This window comes from Doryrhamphus excisus, linkage group LG12 (assembly GCF_037039965.1).
Source record: "Doryrhamphus excisus strain RoL-2023G ecotype Guam linkage group LG12, RoL_Dexc_Guam_v1.1, whole genome shotgun sequence".
NCBI classification, from domain to species: Eukaryota; Metazoa; Chordata; class Actinopteri; order Syngnathiformes; family Syngnathidae; genus Doryrhamphus; species Doryrhamphus excisus.
The window spans coordinates 1,182,624-1,204,447 of NC_136368.1; the positions used below are offsets into that span (position 1 = coordinate 1,182,624).

Below are 21,824 nucleotides of genomic sequence, written 5' to 3' on the forward strand. Positions count from 1 at the left end.
TGGAGGTCCACCAAGGCGGATGTGGCCAAAGACTCTGAATGAGAACATCTCATCCTCGGATTGAAGACACTAAACTTCTTGTGACTGGTTTTTGCTGCTTGATGGGTCTTGATGAGACTTTGGGTCTCCTGAAAAGCTTGGACTTGGACTTGGACTTGTTGCCAGGTTGCGGTCGTTAAGTTTGGTTCATGTTCGAATGCAAAACCGTCACATTGTGACTGTCTTCCTCCACGACAGAACGCACACTTCCTCCCAGCTTCAGCAAGCGTCTCCCAGAGTCCATGATGGATTCGGTGGGTAAGACGGTCACCATGGAGACTCGGCTTTGTGGCTCCCAGCCGCTGCACATCACCTGGTACAGGGACAACACAGAACTCAGTGCGTCAGACAAATATGATGTCACCTTTAAGAACAACATGGCCGTGCTGTGTGTGCGGGACTCCAGCACCTCTGACTGCGGCACCTATACCTGCGAGGCCTCCAACGAGGCTGGGAAAGCTTCCTGTCAGGTCTCTCTCACCATCTCAGGTATGAGTTTCCGTTCATTGTGTTTACATGTTATGTCACCAAATGTGTGTTCGGACACCTAAGCCTAGCGGCCACAGAAAGCGAGGTTCTAGCTGAGGTTCCTGGTCGTTCCTTCTTCTTCATCTGAACATCTACACTACTTCTTTCAGAAAGCAGCAAGCCTCCTAAATTTGATGTTCCTCTGCAACCGGTGACGCTTTGCGAAGGAGAGAATCTGAGCCTGAAATGTCACGTTGCCGGCTCTTCTCCACTCACCGTCCACTGGATGAAGGACAGGAGGGAAATCAAGTCGAGTTCAAGCACCAAGATCACGTTTGTGAATGGTACAGCTTCTTTGGAAATCAGCCAGGTGACCAAACCTGCTGCAGGAGATTATCTGTGCAAGGCCAGCAATGCTGCAGGGACGGACTTCTGCAAGGCCAGGGTTACCATCAAAGGTACTTGATGGATGGATGGATGGATGGATGGATGGATGGATGGCTGGATGGGTGGGTGGTTGGTTGCATGGATGGATTGATGAATGGATGGATACATGGATGGATGGATGGTTGGATGGATACATGGATGGATGGATGGTTGGATGGATGGACGGACGGATGGTCGGACAGATGGATGAATGGATGGTTGATGGATGGATGGATGAATGGATGGACGGACGGATGGACAGATGGACGGACAGACGGATTGAGGGATGGGGGGATGGATGGATGGACGGATGGTTGGATGGATGGATGACGGTTGGATGGATGGACAGATGGATCGAGGGATGATGGATGGATGGATGGTTGATGGTTGGATGAATGGATGGACGGACGGACGGACAGATGGATGGACAGACGGATGGAGGGATGGGTGGACGATTGGTTGGATGGATGGACGGATGGTTGGATGGATGGATGGACGGACAGATGGATGGATGAATGGATGGTTGATGGATGGATGGATGGTTGGATGAATGGCTGGACGGACGGACGGACAGATGGACGAACAGATGGATGGAGGGATGGATGGATGATTGGTTGGATGGATGTTGGATGGATGGATGGATGGACAGACAGATGGATGGATGAATGGATGGTTGATGGATGGACGGATGGTTGGATGGATGGACAGATGGATGGATGAATGGATGGTTGATGGATGGATGGATGAATGGATGGACGGACAGACGGATGGAGGGATGGATGGATGTTGGATGGAAGGATGGATGTTGGATGGTTCGACGGATGGATGGTTGGATGGAAGGATGAATGGATGGACGGACGTACAGACAGTTGGATGGATGGATGGACGAATGGTTGGATGGATGGTTGGATGGATGGTTTTGGCACTCACCTCGGTTAATTCTTTCAGAAAAAGACGGCAAGTCCGCCGCCAGCACCACGGCTCCTGCCCCCGCAGCCAGTGTTCCTGCCCCTGTGAAAGCCCTCGACAACCTTTTTTTCATCGAGGAACCAAAGAATGTTTCTGTCACAGAGAGTAAGTAAACATGGCTTCCCACACTATTTTTGGGACATCACATGGTCTCACAAGATCAAAGCAAAAAGGGGTGAGTTCAATGCAAAGAAGGTGTGTGGCTGTATATTATGGATGTATATTATGGATGTGTAGTATTTATGTATATTATGGATGTGTAGTATTTATGTATATTATGGATGTATCATACGGATGTGTCCTTGTCAAAACAGGATTACATTTTCAGGGGTCCACGATTAAAGTAGCAATTCTTCATAATTTGTATCATTGATGGATTGATGGATTGATTGATCTTGTAGAGGGCACGGCCACCTTCATCGCTAAGATTGGAGGTGAGCCCATCCCCAGCGTGAAGTGGATGAAGGGCAAGTGGAGGCAGATCACACCCGGTGGTCGCATCTCGATGGAGCACAAAGGCCAGGATGCCAGACTGGAGATCCGAGAAGTGACCAAGTCAGATTCGGGTCATTACAGATGCGTGGCCAGCAACAAACACGGCGAGATCGAGTGCAGCGCTGAGATGGCTGTCACCAAAAAAGAGGAAGCGGCGGGACTTGAGGACATAAGGATTAGGCTGAAGAAGTAAGTTGTGGTCCACAGGGACCAGAGACCGAAATTTATCAGCTTCTGTGTCTCCTCTACGTCCACCTGAAAGAACTTGCTCTGGAAATATGAACAGAAATTCTGGATGATGTGAACGTTTCGTCCTGTGCTAGGACCCCCTCCAAGCAGAAGAGCCCCAAAAAAGAAGAAGAGGTCAACATAGTCGAGTTGCTCCGAGGTCAAGATCCAAAAGAGTACGAGAAGGTTCTGAGGGAGCACCAGATCCATGACTACCGTGCCATCCTCCAGGCAGTGGAGCTCCTGAAGAAAGAAAAGGAGATGGAGGCCGTAACATCGGTAAGAGATTTCCTGTCAGGTCCTGTAAGTATTGCTGTTAAGTTCTATTATGATTATTATAATTTTTTTTATATAAAAAAATTAAAATAAAAAAATAAAAAAATAATAAAATGGAGAAAAGGAGATGGAGGCCGTAACATTGGTAAGAAATTTCCTGTCAGGTTCTGTAAGTATTGCTGTTAAGTTCTGATAGGACATGCAGTCCATTATTTTATTATTTTATTATTTTATTATTTTATTATTTTATTATTTTATTATTTTATTATTTTATTATTTTATTATTTTATTATTTTATTATTATTTTTGTTATTATTATTTTTGTTATTATTATTTTTGTTATTATTATTATTATTATTATTATTTCTTATTATTGTTATTATTATTATTATTATAACTCACCAAATTCAGGTCTGGCAAAAAATGAATATTTTATGGGTCCCATACATAAGCTCCCAAAATTGACTCAGTAGCGCCCCCTTTAAAATGAATAAAAATTTGCATGATGTTTCATCACACATAGTGGGCGGAGCCTGGCGGCAAAAACTGGTCCCCGCCATTAACCATCAGTCACAACTTCGTATCATCAGATCGCCGTCAAAACTCACATGAAATTTTGATACCGACTCCAATGGCGCCACCGACTGGTGGAAATGTATATCTGCCGTAACGACCTTCTGCGTGGTCTGATGGTCCCAAATTTTCGTACGGTGGGTTGGGGCATCAGACAGGACATGATTGCCACGTAATGATGTCATGTCGTGCACGTTTCCCGCCACAGGGGGCGGGGCATGGCGACCGAGTTGATGAAGAAGACATGGCTCGACTCATCCAGCAGCTCGAGGGCCGAGTGGACACAGAGGTAAAAAGTTTTGACGACTCACAACCCAAAGTCTGATCTCCTCCATGAATTGATCGAAATCCATTTTGAACCCACAGCCTGTCACCGTCACGGAGGACATCCGTGACCAGACGGTGTCTGAAAACAACAGCGCCACCTTTCAGTGCCAGATCAGGATCAACTACCCAGAGATCACGCTGAGCTGGTACAAAGGAACCCAGAAACTGGAGAACGGTGACAAATACGCCATAAGCAGTGACGGTGAGCGCCACTGCTTGAACATCCACAACTGCCAGTCCAAAGACCAGGGAAACTACCGGGTGGTCTGCGGTCCTCACATCTCCAACGCCAAGCTGACCGTCTCAGGTAAGAGCAGGGCCGCCTCACTGGTCTTTGTGTCTTGGGGGCTTGGACCCACTTCACAATGAACGTCCGCCATGATTGGTCAGTGATCTGATCCATGCCCAGGTTTGGTTAACCTTGGCTCTTGGCTCTTGGCTCTTGGCTCGATTGGCTCTTTACTCGTGCTTACTGATGAATCTACACAATTCACAAGAGAAATGACTCAAAGGTTAAAGTAATCCAATACGGCACCAATAGTCTAGCGTGCTATCATCCATTAGCATGTCCGTCATCATCCGTCAGTCCTTAACCTACTTCCTCTTGGTCTTTTTGTCAGGTTCAAACTCCTGTGACCCTTTTAAAAACACTTAAATACAGAAATACAGAAGAAACAGAAAACAATATTCAAAGTTACTCGCAGCGAGGAGAGTGAAACCAGTTCACGCTCCTCTCTTTTTATTCTCTTTCGGGAGCCTTCTACTACATGGTCTTGCAATTCTAAGGGGGGGGGGGGGCAGTTCCACGAGCTGTATTTGTTTGTCTATGTGTGTGTGTATATGTGAGAGTAATTACTTTTATTGTTTTATGAGTTCTTATCTTGACACATTCTTGCAGGATTAACATGAACATCTGCAGGGTTTGTTGTTGTTGGTGCATCCAGGCAAATCCAGGCACCTCCAGGACCTGGGGGTCGCTGGGGGTCACTGGGGGTCACTGGGGGTCACTGGGGGTCACTGGGGGTCACTGGGGGTCTCTGATCAGGGTCACAGGAACATTTCTTCTTCAGCACATTCAAACATTTTCTATTGTCTAAGCAAATGGACATAAGGGTGATAACTAACATTATATTCATTCTATCTACATTTTATTCTAACATTTTTGTCCAGGTCTTCTTCTTCTTCTTTCTTTGTTCTTTCACATTCTTGTGGTCCCAGGAAGACCAATTAATCTGCTTTTAAATGTAAATGTTCCTTAGACCATTTGGAACTCAGTTGTTAGTAGATATGAAGACTGCACTCGGTCGTTGTATCTTTAACATGAACATTCTTCATCTTTCAAGTTCCTGAGGTTTACAGGACGCCAGAGGAGAAACCCTCTGCACCTGAAGCTCCACCTACAGGTATTTGTAAATACCTGCTTTCCTTCGTCTTTGTTTGCATGTTTTTCTTCCTTATCTTAATATGTTGTGGTCAGAGAAGTCATAAGAGTGAATGTTTTTAAGAAGCTGACACCAAGAAGCCAGAGGTGGTGGTTGCTGATTTGCCTGGACAAGAGGAACACCCGGTCCCTGAAGGTAACATGATAATAATAACAACTTTAAAGCCTTCACTTGTTTGTGTGTTCAAGTGTGGTTTGTCTTCTCACCGTTCATGTGGTGTTGGTCTGGCTTTTCTTGGTCTGTCGTTATGACACCATCTTTTATTTACTCGACTTTGCCGTGATTGGGACAAACCATTGAAGTCTGTGTTTCTGTTAAACTTGAAACATTGAAAATATGCACCAAAGCAGAACCAGAAGCTGAACACCAACCTCGACCAGAAGCCAAACCCCAACCTCGACCAGAGGTCAAACCCCAACCTCGACCAGAAGTAGAACCCCAACCTCGACCAGAAGTAGAACCCCAACCTCGACCAGAAGCCAAACCCCAACATCGACCAGAAGCTGAACCCCAACCTCGACCAGAGGTCAAACCCCAACCTCGACCAGAGGCCAAACCCCAACCTCGACCAGAAGTAGAACCAAAAGCTGAACCCCAACCTCGACCAAAAGTAGAACCAAAAGCTGAACCCCAACCTCGACCAGAGGCCAAACCCCAACCTCGACCAGAAGTAGAACCAAAAGCTGAACCCCAACCTCGACCAGAAGCCAAACCTCAACCTCGACCAAAAGTAGAACCAAAAGCTGAACCCCAACCTCGACCAGAAGTACAACCAGAAGTAGAACCAGAAGCTGAACCCCAACCTCGACCAGAGGCCGAACCTCAACCTCGACCAGAAGCTGAACCAGAAGTAGAACCAGAAGCTGAACCCCAATCAGAAGCTGAACTAGAACCAGAATCTAAATCACAACCGGTTGCTGAACCTCAACCGGAACCAGAAGCCAGACCTGAACTTGACCAGATAAGGACTACAGATAGCATTCCAGATCCTTTCCAAACCCAGCTGAGATCCGAGCCTGAAGTGGCTCCAGTAGAGACTCTGGCTGAGTCCAAGACCGCTTCAGCGTCAAAGAAGATGAAAAGAGAAGCAAACAAGCTCGAACCTTCCAAAAAAGGAAAAGACTCTTCCAAAGTCCGAGGTAACATCTTAATGTCTTGGCTACCATCTTCATTCTTGGTTGTTTTCACGTACAAACTAGACCACCTCAGATGTTGACAAAGACTTCTTTCACTTCAAGTATGATCTTGAATGAGGTGATCGACCGTTGTTTAAAGCGCATGTCGTTCTTCTCTTAAGTGGAAGACACACTCGCACCAGAAGAACCATGTCTCTTAAAGGTCACCTCCCCTCCAGCTGAAGCTACTCCTGCACGAGGTACTGCCGAAGAAGCTTATCTTCATGAGCAGAGGAGGGCTGGAGATGTTCTTTGTGTGTCTGCATGTTGTGTACTCGATAGAGTATGATCTGTCAGATGTTTAATCATGTCAAACATCTTTCTGAAGTTGTCCCAGAAGTGAGACAATCTAAAGCCATCCCCGAGATGCCACAAAAACCGCATCTGTTGCCTCCCCGTGATGAACCACAAGAAGCAAATCTTCAAACAGAAACACCAAAAAAGATTCCCGGAGAAGCCACAAAGGTTCCAGAGGCTCCTGCCCAAAAGGAACTACCAACAAAACAAGCAGAACGTCCACAGTCTGGCCAAGCAGAACTTGTTGGTCCAGCTGCCCCACAAGCAAAAGACTCCAAAAGACCAAAACAAAAACCACAACAAGGTAGCTTGGTCAGCATGTCCGAATCATCTCACTCTGGCCTTCACTGTCTTTTCTGTGTCGTTGTTGTCTTTGTCTCCTGTGACCATCACCTTTGGAAAGTTATTTAGCTAACAGCAATTAGCTAAACAAACCTTTCCTTAGCTAAAGTTATTTAGCTAACAGCAATTAGCTAAACAAACCTTTTTTAGCTAAAGTTGTTTAGCTAACAGCAATTAGCTAAACAAACCTTTCCTTAGCTAAAGTTATTTAGCTAACAGCAATTAGCTAAACAAACCTTTCCTTAGCTAAAGTTATTTAGCTAACAGCAATTAGCTAAACAAACCTTTTTTAGCTAAAGTTGTTTAGCTAACAGCAATTAGCTAAACAAACCTTTCCTTAGCTAAAGTTATTTAGCTAACAGCAATTAGCTAAACGAACCTTTCCAAAGCAGTATTTTATGTGTTTTGTGTCTGTACTGTTCTATGTGGGGTGTCATCTTTGGTAGTACATTGGAGTACATCTTTGGCCCCAGATGCCAACGTTTTTGGCTGTACAAGTTTTTGTTTGATTCTTTACAGGCATGTCCAAAACCATTGCCATATTTAGCCAAAAACATTGGTATCTTTAGCCAAAAACAGTGGCATCATTAGGTAAAAACATTGGGATATATAGCCAAAAACATTGGCATCTTTAGCCAAAAACATTGGAATCTTTAACCAAAAACATTGGCATCTTTAGCCAAAAACATTGGAATCTTTAACCAAAAACATTGGCATCTTTAGCCAAAAACATTGGAATCTTTAACCAAAAACATTGGCAGCTTTAGTCAAAAACATTGGCATCATTAGCCAAAAACAGTGCCATCTTTAGACAAAAACATTGGCATCATTAGCCAAAAACATTGGCATCATTAGCCAAAAACATTGGCATCATTAGCCAAAAACATTGGCATCATTAGCCAAAAACATTGGCATCTTTAGCCAAAAACATTGGCATCATTAGCCAAAAACATTGGCATCATTAGCCAAAAACATTGGCATCATTAGCCAAAAACATTGGCATCATTAGACAAAAACATTGGCATCTTTAGCCAAAAACATTGGCATCTTTAGCCAAAAACATTGGCATCATTAGCCAAAAACATTGGCATCATTAGCCAAAAACATTGGCATCATTAGCCAAAAACATTGGCATCATTAGCCAAAAACATTGGCATCATTAGCCAAAAACATTGGCATCTTTAGCCAAAAACATTGGCATCATTAGCCAAAAACAGTGCCATCTTTAGACAAAAACATTGGCATCATTAGCCAAAAACATTGGCATCATTAGCCAAAAACATTGGCATCATTAGCCAAAAACATTGGCATCATTAGCCAAAAACATTGGCATCTTTAGCCAAAAACATTGGCATCATTAGCCAAAAACATTGGCATCATTAGCCAAAAACAGTGCCATCTTTAGACAAAAACATTGGCATCTTTAGACAAAAACATTGGCATCATTAGCCAAAAACATTGGCATCATTAGCCAAAAACATTGGCATCTTTAGACAAAAACATTAGCATGCTCTCCATGGTTCAACTCTCCCATCTTGATGATTCCAGCTTGTGTTGAGGCTGAGCACAGACGTGGCTGAAGAAGTCTTTACACTGAAGGAGACTTGAGAAGATAGAATGTCTTAGCTGCATTTGACAGACAGAGCGTTTGAAAAAGCAGGAAGACCAAAGACAACAGAAGATTCTTGCCAAGGGAAGGGGGTATGGTACCTTCAAGACTGAAAATGGATCAGTCCTGAGCCCCCAAGAGAGGCAAGAGAGACATCTTCTGCACGATGGACAGGTCAAGGAGGCTGAAACACAAATGTTCTAAGTAGACATCAGTCACATCAGCCCAGTTGGATGGTCTCTTGAAGCTCTTGCTCAAACATCATCTCTTCTGATGACTAGATGTTTCCCTCATGGAGAATTGGTCCAGTCTAAAGCAGCCCCCGTTTGCTGACACTTCATACGTGGTCTTAACCATGTCTTCTTCTACTAGTACCACTACCACAACCTCTGGTAGTCGTGTTTGTTGCGTGTCTACCTCTGGTAGTGGTGTTTGTTACATGTCGACGCCTGGTCGTCGCGTTTGTTACGTGTCGACCTCTGGTAGTGGTGTTTGCTGCGTGTTGACCTCTGGCAGTTGTGTTTGTTGCGTGTCGACCTCTGGCAGTTGTGTTTGTTGCGTGTCAACCTCTGGTCGTTGTGTTTGTTACGTGTCAACCTCTGGTCGGCGTGTTTGTTACGTGTCAACCTCTGGTCGTTGTGTTTGTTACGTGTCAACCTCTGGTCGGCGTGTTTGTTACGTGTCAACCTCTGGTCGGCGTGTTTGTTACGTGTCGACCTCTGGTCGTTGTGTTTGTTACGTGTCAACCTCTGGTCGGCGTGTTTGTTACGTGTCAACCTCTGGTCGGCGTGTTTGTTACGTGTCAACCTCTGGTCGGCGTGTTTGTTACGTGTCAACCTCTGGTTGTTGTGTTTGTTACGTGTCAACCTCTGGTCGGTGTGTTTGTTACGTGTCGACTTCTGGTCGTCGTTTTTGTTACGTGTCGACCTCTGGTAGTGGTGTTTGTTGCGTGTCAACCTTTGGCAGTTGTGTTTGTTGCGTGTCTACTTCTGGTCATTGTGTTTGTTACGTGTCGATTTCTGGTCGTCGTGTTTGTTGCGTGTCAACCTGTGTACTTTGTACTATGTTTAGATATTTGTGTTACATGTGGTGTTTGGAATGAGCTTGTTCTTCTTTCCCGGCCATGATCCTGGCATCTCTTGTTCCTCAAGTGTCTTCACCAGAGGAGCAAACACCAGCATCTTCACCTCCCGTAGAGAAGGTGGCTCCACCTTCAGGTAATGTCTTCTGGACTGTGGACTGTTAGCAGTTCGTGTTTATCCTGAGTCTTGTGTCTCGTCTTTTCTTCTTGGCTGACTTGTCTTGGTATCCTTTATGTCAAAGTTTCTCCTCCAGAGCAGAAAACACGGAAAGCCTCGGCTCCTTCTACTCTAGACCAAAAAGTACCTCCTCCTCCAGGTAGTTCCTCTTTCAAGATGTTTACCTTAGTGGCCAGTTTTCTTCTCCGTGTCTCTCTGTCTGTCTGCTCATTTTCTGGTTTTGTTCTTGTGTTGTTCCCTAAATGTGACCTTGGTTTTGTTCTACCTCTAAGTGTCTCCTCCAGAAGAAAAGACATTGTCTCCACTCACACCAAAGCCTCCAGCTAAAGTCGTTCCTTCTCCAGGTATCTGCTAGCACGTTGTATCTGCTAACCGTACGCTTTCTCCTGCCATGATAACATCTTGCTTGCGTTCAATCTTGACACGTCTTTCATGTCACTGCCATTCTTGTGGAACATCTTGCTTTGGCAGAGGAGAAACCTTCTGAACCATCTTCTGCCATTGAGGACATCTGTCCACCTGGAGGTAACCTTTGTCACCCACGCGGTGGTCAAACATATCCCATATGCACTTTTATGCACTCAAAATTCCCAGTCTTCCCGGGTAAAAATTCCCATTTCAGCTCTTTGGAAATCTGTGGTTTGAAATGCTTGGACTGATTTTGGATTTCCTTCAACTTCTTGCAGACAAGGAACCGGTTAGAGCTCCTGGACCAACTAAAGGTATACTCACATTTCTTTGTTTTACTGAGAAAGAAAAATATGTTTGTTGTTTGTAACTCAGTCTGTTTGTACGAGTGACCAATCAATCAATCAATCAATCAATCAATCAATCAATCAATCAATTTGCTGCTGCCGACACAGCATCAGATGTTCAGAAAGTTAAGATTCCGCTACAAGAGACAAGAAGAGCATCCACACGGAAGACGAAGCGTGCGGTGGCCGCCCACACGGAGGAGACGGATGCAGCGGTGGAGGTCATCAGGTTGAAGAAGGTTCCAGAAGAACCTGCAGCAGCTGAGAAAGAAGTAGAAAGTCATCAGGCAGACGTGATCGAGCTTCTTCACCAAGACCTCAACGTTCATGCTCTCCACCACAGAGAAGATCGGGAGGTAATAACACTCAGAAGGTCTGAACGACTCTTCACCGCTGAACAACAAACGAGTCAGCTTGACCGTCGGGAACATCAAGTGGAGGAAAAGCAGGAAGAAGAACAAAAACCAACTGCAGGAAAAACTCAAATGCAAAAGGCTGAGGAGCACAAGGAATCACTTCAACTCAAATTAGTTGAAAGTATCCAAAAAGGAGGTGCAGACACACCTTTCAAACAAAAAGGAGGTGAAGAAACACACATCAAACCAAAAGAAGAAGAGATACATGTCAAACATAAAGGAGGTGAAGAAAAACGTATCAAACCAAAAGGAGGTGAAGAAACACAGATCAAACCAAAAGGAGAAGAGATACATGTCAAACATAAAGGAGGTGAAGAAAAACGTATCAAACCAAAAGGAGAAGAAGAGATACATGTTAAACAAAAAGGAGGTGAAGAAACACACATCAAACCAAAAGAAGAAGAGATACATGTCAAACATAAAGGAGGTGAAGAAAAACGTATCAAACCAAAAGGAGAAGAAGAGACACATGTTAAACATAAAGGAGGTGAAGAAACACAAATCAAACCAAAAAGAGGCGAAGAGACACATGTCAAACATAAAGGAGGTGAAGAAAAACATATCAAACCAAAAGGAGGCGAAGAAACACAGATCAAACCAAAAGGAGAAGAAGACATACATGTTAAACAAAAAGGAGGTGAAGAAACACACATCAAACCAAAAGGAGAAGAAACACACATCAAACCAAAAGGAGGTGAAGAAAAACGTATCAAACCAAAAGGAGGCGAAGAGATACAAGTCAAACATAAAGGAGGTGAAGAAACACGAATCAAACCAAAAGGAGAAGAAACAGACATCAAACCAAAAGGAGGTGAAGAAGTACATCTCAAACCAAAAGGAGGTGAAGAAACACGAATCAAACCAAAAGGAGAAGAAACACGAATCAAACCAAAAGGAGGTGAAGAGATACATGTCAAACCAAAAGGAGGTGAAGAAACACGAATCAAACCAAAAGGAGGTGAAGAAACACGAATCAAACCAAAAGGAGGTGAAGAAACACAACTCAAACCAAAAGGAGGTGAAGAAACACAACTCAAACCAAAAGGAGGTGAAGAAACAGGAATCAAACCAAAAGGAGGTGAAGAAACACAAATCAAACCAAAAGGAGGCGAGGAAACTCGAATCCAACCAAAAGGAGAAGAAACAGACATCAAACCAAAAGGAGGTGAAAAGACACATGTCAAACATAAAGGAGGTGAAGAAACAGGAATCAAACCAAAAGGAGGTGAAGAAACAGGAATCAAACCAAAAGGAGGTGAAGAAACAGGAATCAAACCAAAAGGAGGTGAAGAAACACAAATAAAACCAAAAGGAGGTGAAGAAACAGGAATCAAACCAAAAGGAGGTGAAGAAACACAAATCAAACCAAAAGGAGGCGAGGAAACTCGAATCCAACCAAAAGGAGAAGAAACAGACATCAAACCAAAAGGAGGTGAAAAGACACATGTCAAACATAAAGGAGGTGAAGAAACAGGAATCAAACCAAAAGGAGGTGAAGAAACAGGAATCAAACCAAAAGGAGGTGAAGAAACACAAATAAAACCAAAAGGAGATGAAGAAACAGGAATAAAACCAAAAGGAGGTGAAGAAACAGGAATCAAACCAAAAGGAGATGAAGAAACAGGAATCAAACCAAAAGGAGGTCCCACCAATGGAAAAGAGCAGCCGACACATCAGTATGGACGTGGCAAAGAGGAGGTGCCTGAGACGGAGGGCCATGAAACAGAACCCATGAAAGATTCTGAGGTTCCAGGAGCATCTCCTGGGGTTTGCAAAGAATTGAACCAGAAAGCTGAACTTGAGCCTCACAAGGAGGAACACCCAAAATCCCAACTACTGACTCCATCAGATGACCTCAAGGTGCGAGTGGAAGTGGGGTCTGAGCTTGAAACGGAACCAAACGTGTCCGGTAAAAGTTCTAAGGAGCCGAAGCAGGTCCACCAAAAACAAGACAAGTATCAGGATTCCCAGGATCCAGCTCCTGTACCCAAAAGAACAGGAGGTGTTCTTCCACCAACAGGAGATAAAGACACAAAAGTAGATACCCGGAAGAAACCCAAGAGGACCTATCCACCTGGAGCAAGGATAGAACATGTTGAAGATGAGCAGGCCTCCAAGACCATGGATGAACATGAAGACAAACGGGAGAAGGTTCAAGAAAAAAATCTCGTTTTGAAGAAACCTTCCCCAGAGGAGGCATCTCCGTTACAAGAATCGGACAACAAGAGGGTTCCCTTCTTGAAGGTGGTCTCTCCGGGAGCTGTGCAGGTGAAGAAAGTTCCCACCCGGCTGGAAGAGGAGGTATTCCAAGATGAAACAGAAGGCCAGGAGCCAACTGATGATGAGGAGGCCTGGGGCTGGGAGCTGGTCCCCCCTGAAGGGACGGATGGGGCGCTTGAGACTCCGGGCATGCCTGACAGCAAGCGAGGTGAGGCCATGTCCAGATAGTTCCGACCCAGAGACGTCGGAACCCCCGCCGGCACCGCCCCATGCTGTCCACGAAGACTAATCTCATCCTCATGGCACTCTTTCAACCACTCGTTTCCTTCCTTCCTTGGCATCTTCATCCCAATCACCGCCATCGACATCATCCTGACCATTTGCTTTCAGATGTCATCAAACATGTTCTTGTCTTCATTTTGGTCTTCTTTCCATCTTCAGTTTGTTATTGTTGCATATGACATTTTGGGAATTCTGGAATTGTAACAGCAAATCTTTTCCTGACTTATCCAGATGGGAAACCAGCAGAGGAACCTCCCAAAGGACGAGGTCGAGGATTTGGGGGTGAGAACCGTTGGTCTTCATGCTGCTAGTTAGACTTAACCTGAGCTGTTGTTCTTCTTCTACCGTTCATGTTTACAAATATTTCATATCTTTTTTATCAAACATCTTCCACGTTGACTTTCTTCTTCTACAAGATGTTCTTTCTTCTAAATGCTTGGCATGAAGTGAGATATTGCTTTTTGTTCCCCACGTCCAACTTCATGTACATGAAAGTAACGCGTCGTTTTTCCGGCTCTTGTAGCAAGACAAACGCCTTCTCCCGGCGATGGCGGCCGAGGTCGGGGTCTGAGGCCCGGCGGGAAAGGCCCATCGCCTCCGGAGGAACCTTTTGGAGGATTCAAGCTCAAAGCCGTGCCGCTGAAGTTCATTAAGAAACTGGAGGACATTTTGCTGCTGGAAGCGGAGTCCATCGGCTCGTCGGCTGTGTTTGAGTGCGTGGTGTCGCCGTCCACCGCCATCACGTCGTGGATGAAAGACGGCACCAACCTGCGTGAAGGCCCCAAGCACAAGTTCACGTCTGATGGCAAAGATCGCAAGTTGAACATCAAAGATGTCCAGCTGTCGGACACCGGAGAATACACCTGTGTCGCCAGGAACGCTGGCAAGGAGATCTCCTGCACCGCTAAGCTGATTGTTGAAGGTTAGCTCCTCCATCTTCTCAGTCATCCGGTGATGGAGTCTGAGTGTTCCATCATTCTTCTCATGAACGTTGTGTTTGTGCAGAGCTGCCGGTGAGGTGGATCAAAGAGCTGGAACCAGAGACGTCATGTACAAAGGGTCAACCCATGTACCTCACCTGTGAGCTCAACAAGGAGCGGGACACCGTCTGGAAGCGTGATGGAGTTGTCCTGAAGACCAAGGCGGGAAAGTTGGCCATCAATGTGATTGGCATGCAGCACGCCGTGACCATTCAGAATGCCACGGAGGAAGATGGCGGCGTCTACACGTGTGAGGTGGCTGCCCAGGAGAGCATCAAGACCAGCACCAACGTCAAAGTGACCGGTGAGGAACACGCGGGCTTCCAACACGGATTACTTTTACCGGTTGAATACGCGGAAATATGGAACATGATGAAGATAGTTTGATGATAATAGATTGTCCTTGAACTTAAATAAAACTAAAATCATGCTGTTTGCTAACAGCAGAAATATTTCAATATTGATACAATCAATCATGACATCCTAATAACTAAATTATAAAAGGTACGGAAAAGTTCGGAACTGCGTCAAAAGCTACTTAGTTGACAGGAAGCAATACGTAAAGCTAGAAGAATACACATCTGCAACTTCATATATTACATGCGGAGTTCCCCAGGGGTCAATACTGGGGCCAAAACTGTTCAATGATATCTCCAAAGTCACAAAATACTTAAAGGTGGTATTATTTGCGGATGATACCACTGCTTTTTGTTGATCATAATAGTTTGTTCTTGAACCTAAATAAAACTAAAATCATGCTGTTTGCTAATAATCTGATGCATGTTCAAATGAAATTAAACCATTACCAAAGGCTAATAAATGGCTAATTAATAATAGCAAGACTAATTAATCCCAAATAGCTGCAGTCCCCCACGTCAACATATGCTGTGATCTTTCCAGAGGTTATCAAAGACTGGCTGGTGAAGCCTCTGAGGGACCAGCACGTGAAACCCAAGGCCAAGGCCACCTTCAAATGTCAGCTCTTCAAGGACACGCCCAACTGGAAGTGGCTCAAAGGCGACGGTGCCCTGGAACCTTCTGACAAGGTGGAGATCAGCAAAGATGGAGTCGACATGATGCTCAGCATCAATAACTGCCAGCCCGACGATGTGGCAGAATACACCTTCGAGGTGGAGGACCGGAAGTACGTGGCCAAGCTGACTCTCGGAGGTGGGTGTGGCGGTCCGCGTGGTGGACTCAGTCATGGCTTCTGGAGACATCTCGTTGATGCCGTTGTCCTTTTTCGTTGTCCTTCAGAGCGTGAGGCAGAGATCCTGAAGCCGCTCGCCAGCTTGGAAGTGGTTGAAAAGGAAGAAGCCAACTTTGACACCGAAATTTCCGAGGAGGATATTGTCGGGGAATGGAAACTCCAGGGACAAGTGCTGACCAGATCTCCGGTAAGTCCAGGAGATGGACTCATGGCAAGAGTCATGAGGTGAGAAATGGTTTCGGGCGTGCTCGATGCCGCGGGAATGTCGCTGCAGGTGCTGAAGATAGCTTGTAGCAAATATCCGGTACTTGTGGTTCATTATTAGTTGTCAGTCTAATGCCACAGGTCATGACGAGGACACGTAAAGGCTGCAGCCCGTGAGTCATCAGCATCAGGAGGTGCCGCCGACCACAAGATCTCAAATAAATGCACATTTTTTTTAACAAAACCGATGAAACAAAACACCATTTTTATTGTTAAATGAGTGAAAATGACAAATTGTGCTCCGGCAGAAAGTGACATGCTTGAGCACCAGCATGGGGGCACAAGCCTGAAAACCTGACTTGGTGAACAGGTCCAGGTGAGAAATGGCTTTGGGCGTGCTCGATGCCGGTCTTTTCGGGAGGCCAGTGGGAATGTCGCTCCCGGTGCCGAAGATAGCTTGTAGCAAATATCCGGTAGTTGTGGTTCATTATTAGTTGTCAGTCTAATGCCACAGGTCATGACGAGGACACGTAAAGGCTGCAGCCCGTCAGTCATCAGCATGAGGAGGTGCCACCAACCACAAGATCTCAAATAAATGCACATTTTTTTAGCGAAATCGATGAAACAAAACACCATTTTTATTGTTAAATGAGTGAAAATGACAACTTGTGCTCCGGCAGAAAGTGACATGCTTGAGCACCAGCACGGTGGCACGAGCCTGAAAACCTGACTTGGTGAACAGGTCCAGGTTGAAAATGGAGATGGACTCATAGCAAGAGTCATGAGGTGAGAAATGGCTTCGGGCGTGCTCGATGCCGGTCTTTTCGGGAGGCCAGTGGGAATGTCGCTCCCGGTGCCGAAGATAGCTTGTAGCAAATATCCGGTACTTGTGGTTCATTATTAGTTGTCAGTCTAATGCCACAGGTCATGACGAGGACACGTAAAGGCTGCAGCCCGTGAGTCATCAGCATCAGGAGGTGCCGCCGACCACAAGATCTCAAATAAATGCACATTTTTTTTAACAAAACCGATGAAACAAAACACCATTTTTATTGTTAAATGAGTGAAAATGACAAATTGTGCTCCGGCAGAAAGTGACATGCTTGAGCACCAGCATGGGGGCACGAGCCTGAAAACCTGACTTGGTGAACAGGTCCAGGTGAGAAATGGCTTTGGGCGTGCTCGATGCCGGTCTTTTCGGGAGGCCAGTGGGAATGTCGCTCCCGGTGCCGAAGATAGCTTGTAGCAAATATCCGGTACTTGTGGTTCATTATTAGTTGTCAGTCTAATGCCACAGGTCATGACGAGGACACGTAAAGGCTGCAGCCCGTCAGTCATCAGCATGAGGAGGTGCCACAAACCACAAGATCTCAAATAAATGCACATTTTTTTAGCGAAACCGATGAAATAAAACACCATTTTTATTGTTAAACGAGTGAAAATGACAAATTGTGCTCCGGCAGAAAGTGCCGTGCTTGAACCTGAATGACCTGACTTAGCAGGTTCTCATCCAGCATTTGAAAAGTCCTTGAGTGAAATTGAATAAATAAAATATTTTTCAGACGTGTGACATCAAAGTGGAAGGGACGAAACGTTTCCTGGCCTTAAAGAACGTCCAGCTGGACCAGGCGGGCGAAGTGTCCTATCAGGCTTTAAACGCCATCACCAGCGCCATGCTGACCGTTAAAGGTATGCCCAGAAAGAATGTGTGTGTGTGTGTGTGTGTTCGGTCCATAACCCACCAAATGATTTAAACCTGGCAGAAATCGAAATGGGCTTTGTCGAGCCCGTGAAGGACGTTTCTGTGCCTGAAAAGAAACAAGCTAAGTTTGAATGCACCGTCACCAAGGAGGTGTCGAAAGTCATGTGGTTCAGGGGCTCGGACATTGTCGCCTCGAGCCCCAAATATGAAATGATTGATGATGGAAAGAAACACATGCTGATCATAAACAGCTGTGAGTTTGACGATGAGTCTGAGTACAGCGTAGAGGTTTTGGGTCTGAAGTCGACGGCTCGGCTGATTGTGGAAGGTAAGTAAGTCCCCGTGTGTTCACCTTTGTGGTTTCTCCCGCTGGCTCAAGCCTGGCGACCCTGGTGCTGTATTCCAGGCATGAGGCTGGGAGTCACGAGGCCTCTTGAGGACCAGACGGTGAAAGAAGGTAAAACGGCTCACTTTGAGCTGGAGTTGACTCACGACAACGTGCCCGTGGTTTGGTATCGCAATGAAGTCAAACTGCATGTGAGTCGAACGGTGCTCACGCACGTGGAAGGAAGGAAACACGGTCTAGAAATGAGGATGCTGACGCTTGACGATACCTGCCAGATTAAGGCAGAAGCTAAAGGGATAAGCTCCATGGCCAAGCTGACCATCGTAGGTAATGCTACTCTTCATTAGTCTCTCTTAGATCTTAGATGATCTTGCTAGCTCCACCAGACCGAACCAACCCGTGGGAGCGGAAGGGGTCCTTCACAACCCCCGTATTTGACTCTCCTATTCATTGACCGGACTGTGTCCTTCCAGAGGGCGATGCCGTGTTTGTGGTGAAACTCCAAGACTACACGGCCACGGAGAAAGACCAGGTCTCTCTGGACTGTGAGCTCAGCAAAGACGTGCCGGTTGTTTGGTATCACGAAGAGAAGGAGATGACTGCCTCCAAGATGGTGGTCATGAAGTCAGAGGGAACTCGAAGGTCTTTGGTCCTGCAGAAGGTGGAGCAGAGCAGTAAAGGGAAGTACACCTGCGACTGCGGCACGGACAAGACGGCGGCGAACATCGTCGTCGAAGGTAAAACCTGATATTTTAAGTTCATGGTTGAGCGGCGGCGTCACGGTTCAACTTCCTGGTCAGCTCGCGACGTCAAGTTGGTTCGACCGATTTACGGAGTGGAGCTTTTTGACGGGGAAACGGCTCGTTTCGAGGTGGAGATCTCCGAAGATGACGTGCACGGCCAGTGGAAACTGAACGGAGAAGTTCTGAGTCCTTCTTCCGTGAGTTTCGCCGACTCCGACGTTTGGTCTTTGAAGTATCGGGCAGTCGCTGATGCGTTTTTTTGAAATACGCAGGACGTGGACATCATCGAGGAGGGCGGCAAACACACGCTGATCCTGTACAACTGTAGAGTGGCCATGACGGGCGAGTTGGTCTACACGGCCGCCAACGCCAAGTGTGCTGCCAACTTAAAGGTCAAAGGTGAATCACCTCTAAAGTCTTCAACTTCCGATGTTGAGCATTTATTTTTGAGTCCAATCATCTTCTGACCCTGGTTCCTTTGGTTTTTTTGCTCCATCAGAACTTCCTCTCAACTTCCTGACGCCTCTGAGCGACGTTCAGGTGTACGAGAAGGACGCCGCCAGGTTCGAGGTGGAAGTGTCGAGAGTCCCGAAGAGCTTCCGTTGGCTGAAGGGTTCGGAGGAGCTTCGGAGTGACGACAAGTACGAGATGATCCAGGACGGGAACACGTATGTGCTACTGATCCGATCGGCTGCCTACGAAGACGAGGCCAAGTACATGTTCGAGGCCGAAGACAAGAGGACAAGCGGGAAGCTGGTCATCCAAGGTAGACCACTTGGGAGTCCGCGCGGTGGAAACAAGATGCTCACTTGTTTTCCCTTTTCTCTGCCTTGCAGGCATCCGCCTGGAGTTTGTCAAACCCATCAAGGACGTGACGGTGAAGGAACGTGAAACGGCCGAGTTCAGAGTGGAACTCTCCCATGAAAATATCCCGGTGGTTTGGTACAAGAACGACGTCCGCCTTCACCCCGGCAAGGTGGTGCACATGTCGGATCTGGGAGCGGTCCACACGCTGGCCTTCAAGGAGGTCGCAATCGATGACACATCCATGATCAAGGTGGAGGCCATGGACAAGACCGTCAGCGCCATGCTCACCGTCATCGGTCAGTCTTCCGGAATCAACCGTGCTCGTTTTCTTCTTTTGCCACTCTCCACCGTGCGACGTTACAAAATATCACATTGTCTCCTTTGGAACGCACCTATGTACTTCACCAAGTATACGGACCGTGTAGTGCTGTCCCGAATCTATTCCTATCATTGTACACTTAGCAGAAATCGAATCGACGTCACTAATCTTTGCCTTCTTCTTCTCTCCTTCTAAATTGTGAATTGCAACCACTCCTTAGTCGCTCCCATCATCGTCCATCCATCCGGGGGCTGACAGTGCACTGCATTTTGCCTCAAAAGTGGAAGTAGAGAAATGGACCAGTAGATGTTTCACCTAAAACAGGGGTGGGCAAACTATGTCCCGGGGGCCATATCCGGCCCGCCAAGTGTTTAAATTCGGCCCGTTCTTACCATAGTATTTCATTGAAACTTATCATACAACCTGGCATCATGGCTTAAAAATTAAATTAAAAATTAAATAAAAAAATAAAATAAAAATTAAATTAAAAATTTAATTACAAATTTAATTAAAATTTAATTAAAATTTAATTAAAATTTTAATTAAATTAAAAAATAAATTAAAAATTCATGATTACATTTTTTTTATAATTAAAAATTGTTTTATTTTTTTTATTTCTCACATGTTGAGATTGGTGGTGGTTTTGTTGGACTAAAATATATGAAATATAAAAATATATGTGTAAAATATACAGTCTAGCCCCCTGTCAATTTTAATCAATGCCCTCGAGTCAAAAAGTTTGCCCCCCCCCCAACCTAAAAGCTCCTATCCTATGTTGTGGCCAACTTGGGACTCAAACATGTTTTTCTTCCACAGAGGGCGACTTGTACTTCACCACCAAACTGCAAAACTACACGGCCGTGGAAAAGGACGAAGTGAAGCTGGTGTGCGAACTGAGCAAAGCCGTCGCAGACGTCAAGTGGTTCAAAGACGGGAAGGAGCTCACGCCCTCCAAGAACATCGCCATCAGCACTGACGGCAAAAAACGTATCCTGACGGTCCGCAAGGCTGAGAAGAGCAACATCGGCGAGTACTCCTGCGACTGCGGTTCCGACAAAACCACCGCCAATCTCAACATCGAAGGTAAAATGCCATGCTAACACTGCTCACTGCTGGAAAATACATTTCTAATCTCCATGAGATTTCTCTGTCGGTGGCATCGAGGAGGAGCGAGGGTTCGGTAGTGACTGAGTCTTGGCCTTTGTCCTTCAGAGCGTGACATCAAGGTGGTGCGTCCGCTGTACAGCGTTGAAGTCACCGAGACGGAGACGGCCAAATTTGAGACGGAGATTTCCGAGGAGGATGTCCATGGAAACTGGAAGCTGAAAGGAGAAGCTTTGCATCCGTCAACCGTGAGTGTTGCTTTCAGGCGTTGGGTTGGGATCGCGATGAACACGTTGAAAAAAAACGATAACTTAAGGATTTGCTAATCACAAACACAAACTATAGTCATGGTGTCACATAAATAGAAGAGAACAGATAATATAAAAATATTAATTTAAAAAAATTAAATAAAAAAAATAAAAAAAATTATAATAAAAAAAATTAATTTTTAAAATAATAACTAAAAATAAAAATTAATAAAATACACATTGTTGTGTATTTACTTATGTACACAGAATGACAAAACTAAATCCATGTACATGGACTGAGAAAAACTAAATGCACAACATTAAACACATACTAAGTATATACAACTATTTAAAGAGCAGTGTCGCAAAGCATGATGGGAGATCGCACTAGACTTACTTGACATGCCCTACTGCTAGCCCAAAGGTGGTGGGTTCAAATCCTGATTTACTCTGACTTTCATTCTACGTTTTAACATTATTTCCACAGCATTTCAGTCCAGCTTCAGCTTCCGAACGACTCCTCTGTTCATTCCCAATGTCCATTTCCAGTTTCACTTCAGCTT

General features: G+C 45.4%; 1 protein-coding gene across 1 annotated transcript in view; it reads left to right on the top strand.

Annotated features, from left to right (window-relative positions):
- LOC131136273 (titin-like) overlaps positions 1–21,824 on the top strand; it is a 171,937-nt gene that overhangs the window by 49,268 nt on the left and 100,845 nt on the right. The window contains 33 exon segments of the mRNA XM_078795446.1: positions 238–528; positions 678–965; positions 1,882–2,007; positions 2,304–2,586; positions 2,721–2,904; positions 3,683–3,763; positions 3,841–4,108; positions 5,145–5,204; positions 5,307–5,378; positions 5,570–6,382; positions 6,541–6,618; positions 6,747–7,019; positions 9,818–9,883; positions 9,990–10,064; positions 10,198–10,269; positions 10,397–10,450; positions 10,612–10,647; positions 10,789–13,524; positions 13,830–13,880; positions 14,122–14,520; positions 14,604–14,882; positions 15,479–15,748; positions 15,836–15,975; positions 17,555–17,681; positions 17,756–18,022; positions 18,101–18,367; positions 18,514–18,777; positions 18,841–18,980; positions 19,056–19,182; positions 19,283–19,549; positions 19,620–19,886; positions 20,726–20,992; positions 21,122–21,261. Coding sequence (XP_078651572.1) covers positions 238–528; positions 678–965; positions 1,882–2,007; positions 2,304–2,586; positions 2,721–2,904; positions 3,683–3,763; positions 3,841–4,108; positions 5,145–5,204; positions 5,307–5,378; positions 5,570–6,382; positions 6,541–6,618; positions 6,747–7,019; positions 9,818–9,883; positions 9,990–10,064; positions 10,198–10,269; positions 10,397–10,450; positions 10,612–10,647; positions 10,789–13,524; positions 13,830–13,880; positions 14,122–14,520; positions 14,604–14,882; positions 15,479–15,748; positions 15,836–15,975; positions 17,555–17,681; positions 17,756–18,022; positions 18,101–18,367; positions 18,514–18,777; positions 18,841–18,980; positions 19,056–19,182; positions 19,283–19,549; positions 19,620–19,886; positions 20,726–20,992; positions 21,122–21,261 — 9,128 coding nt within the window.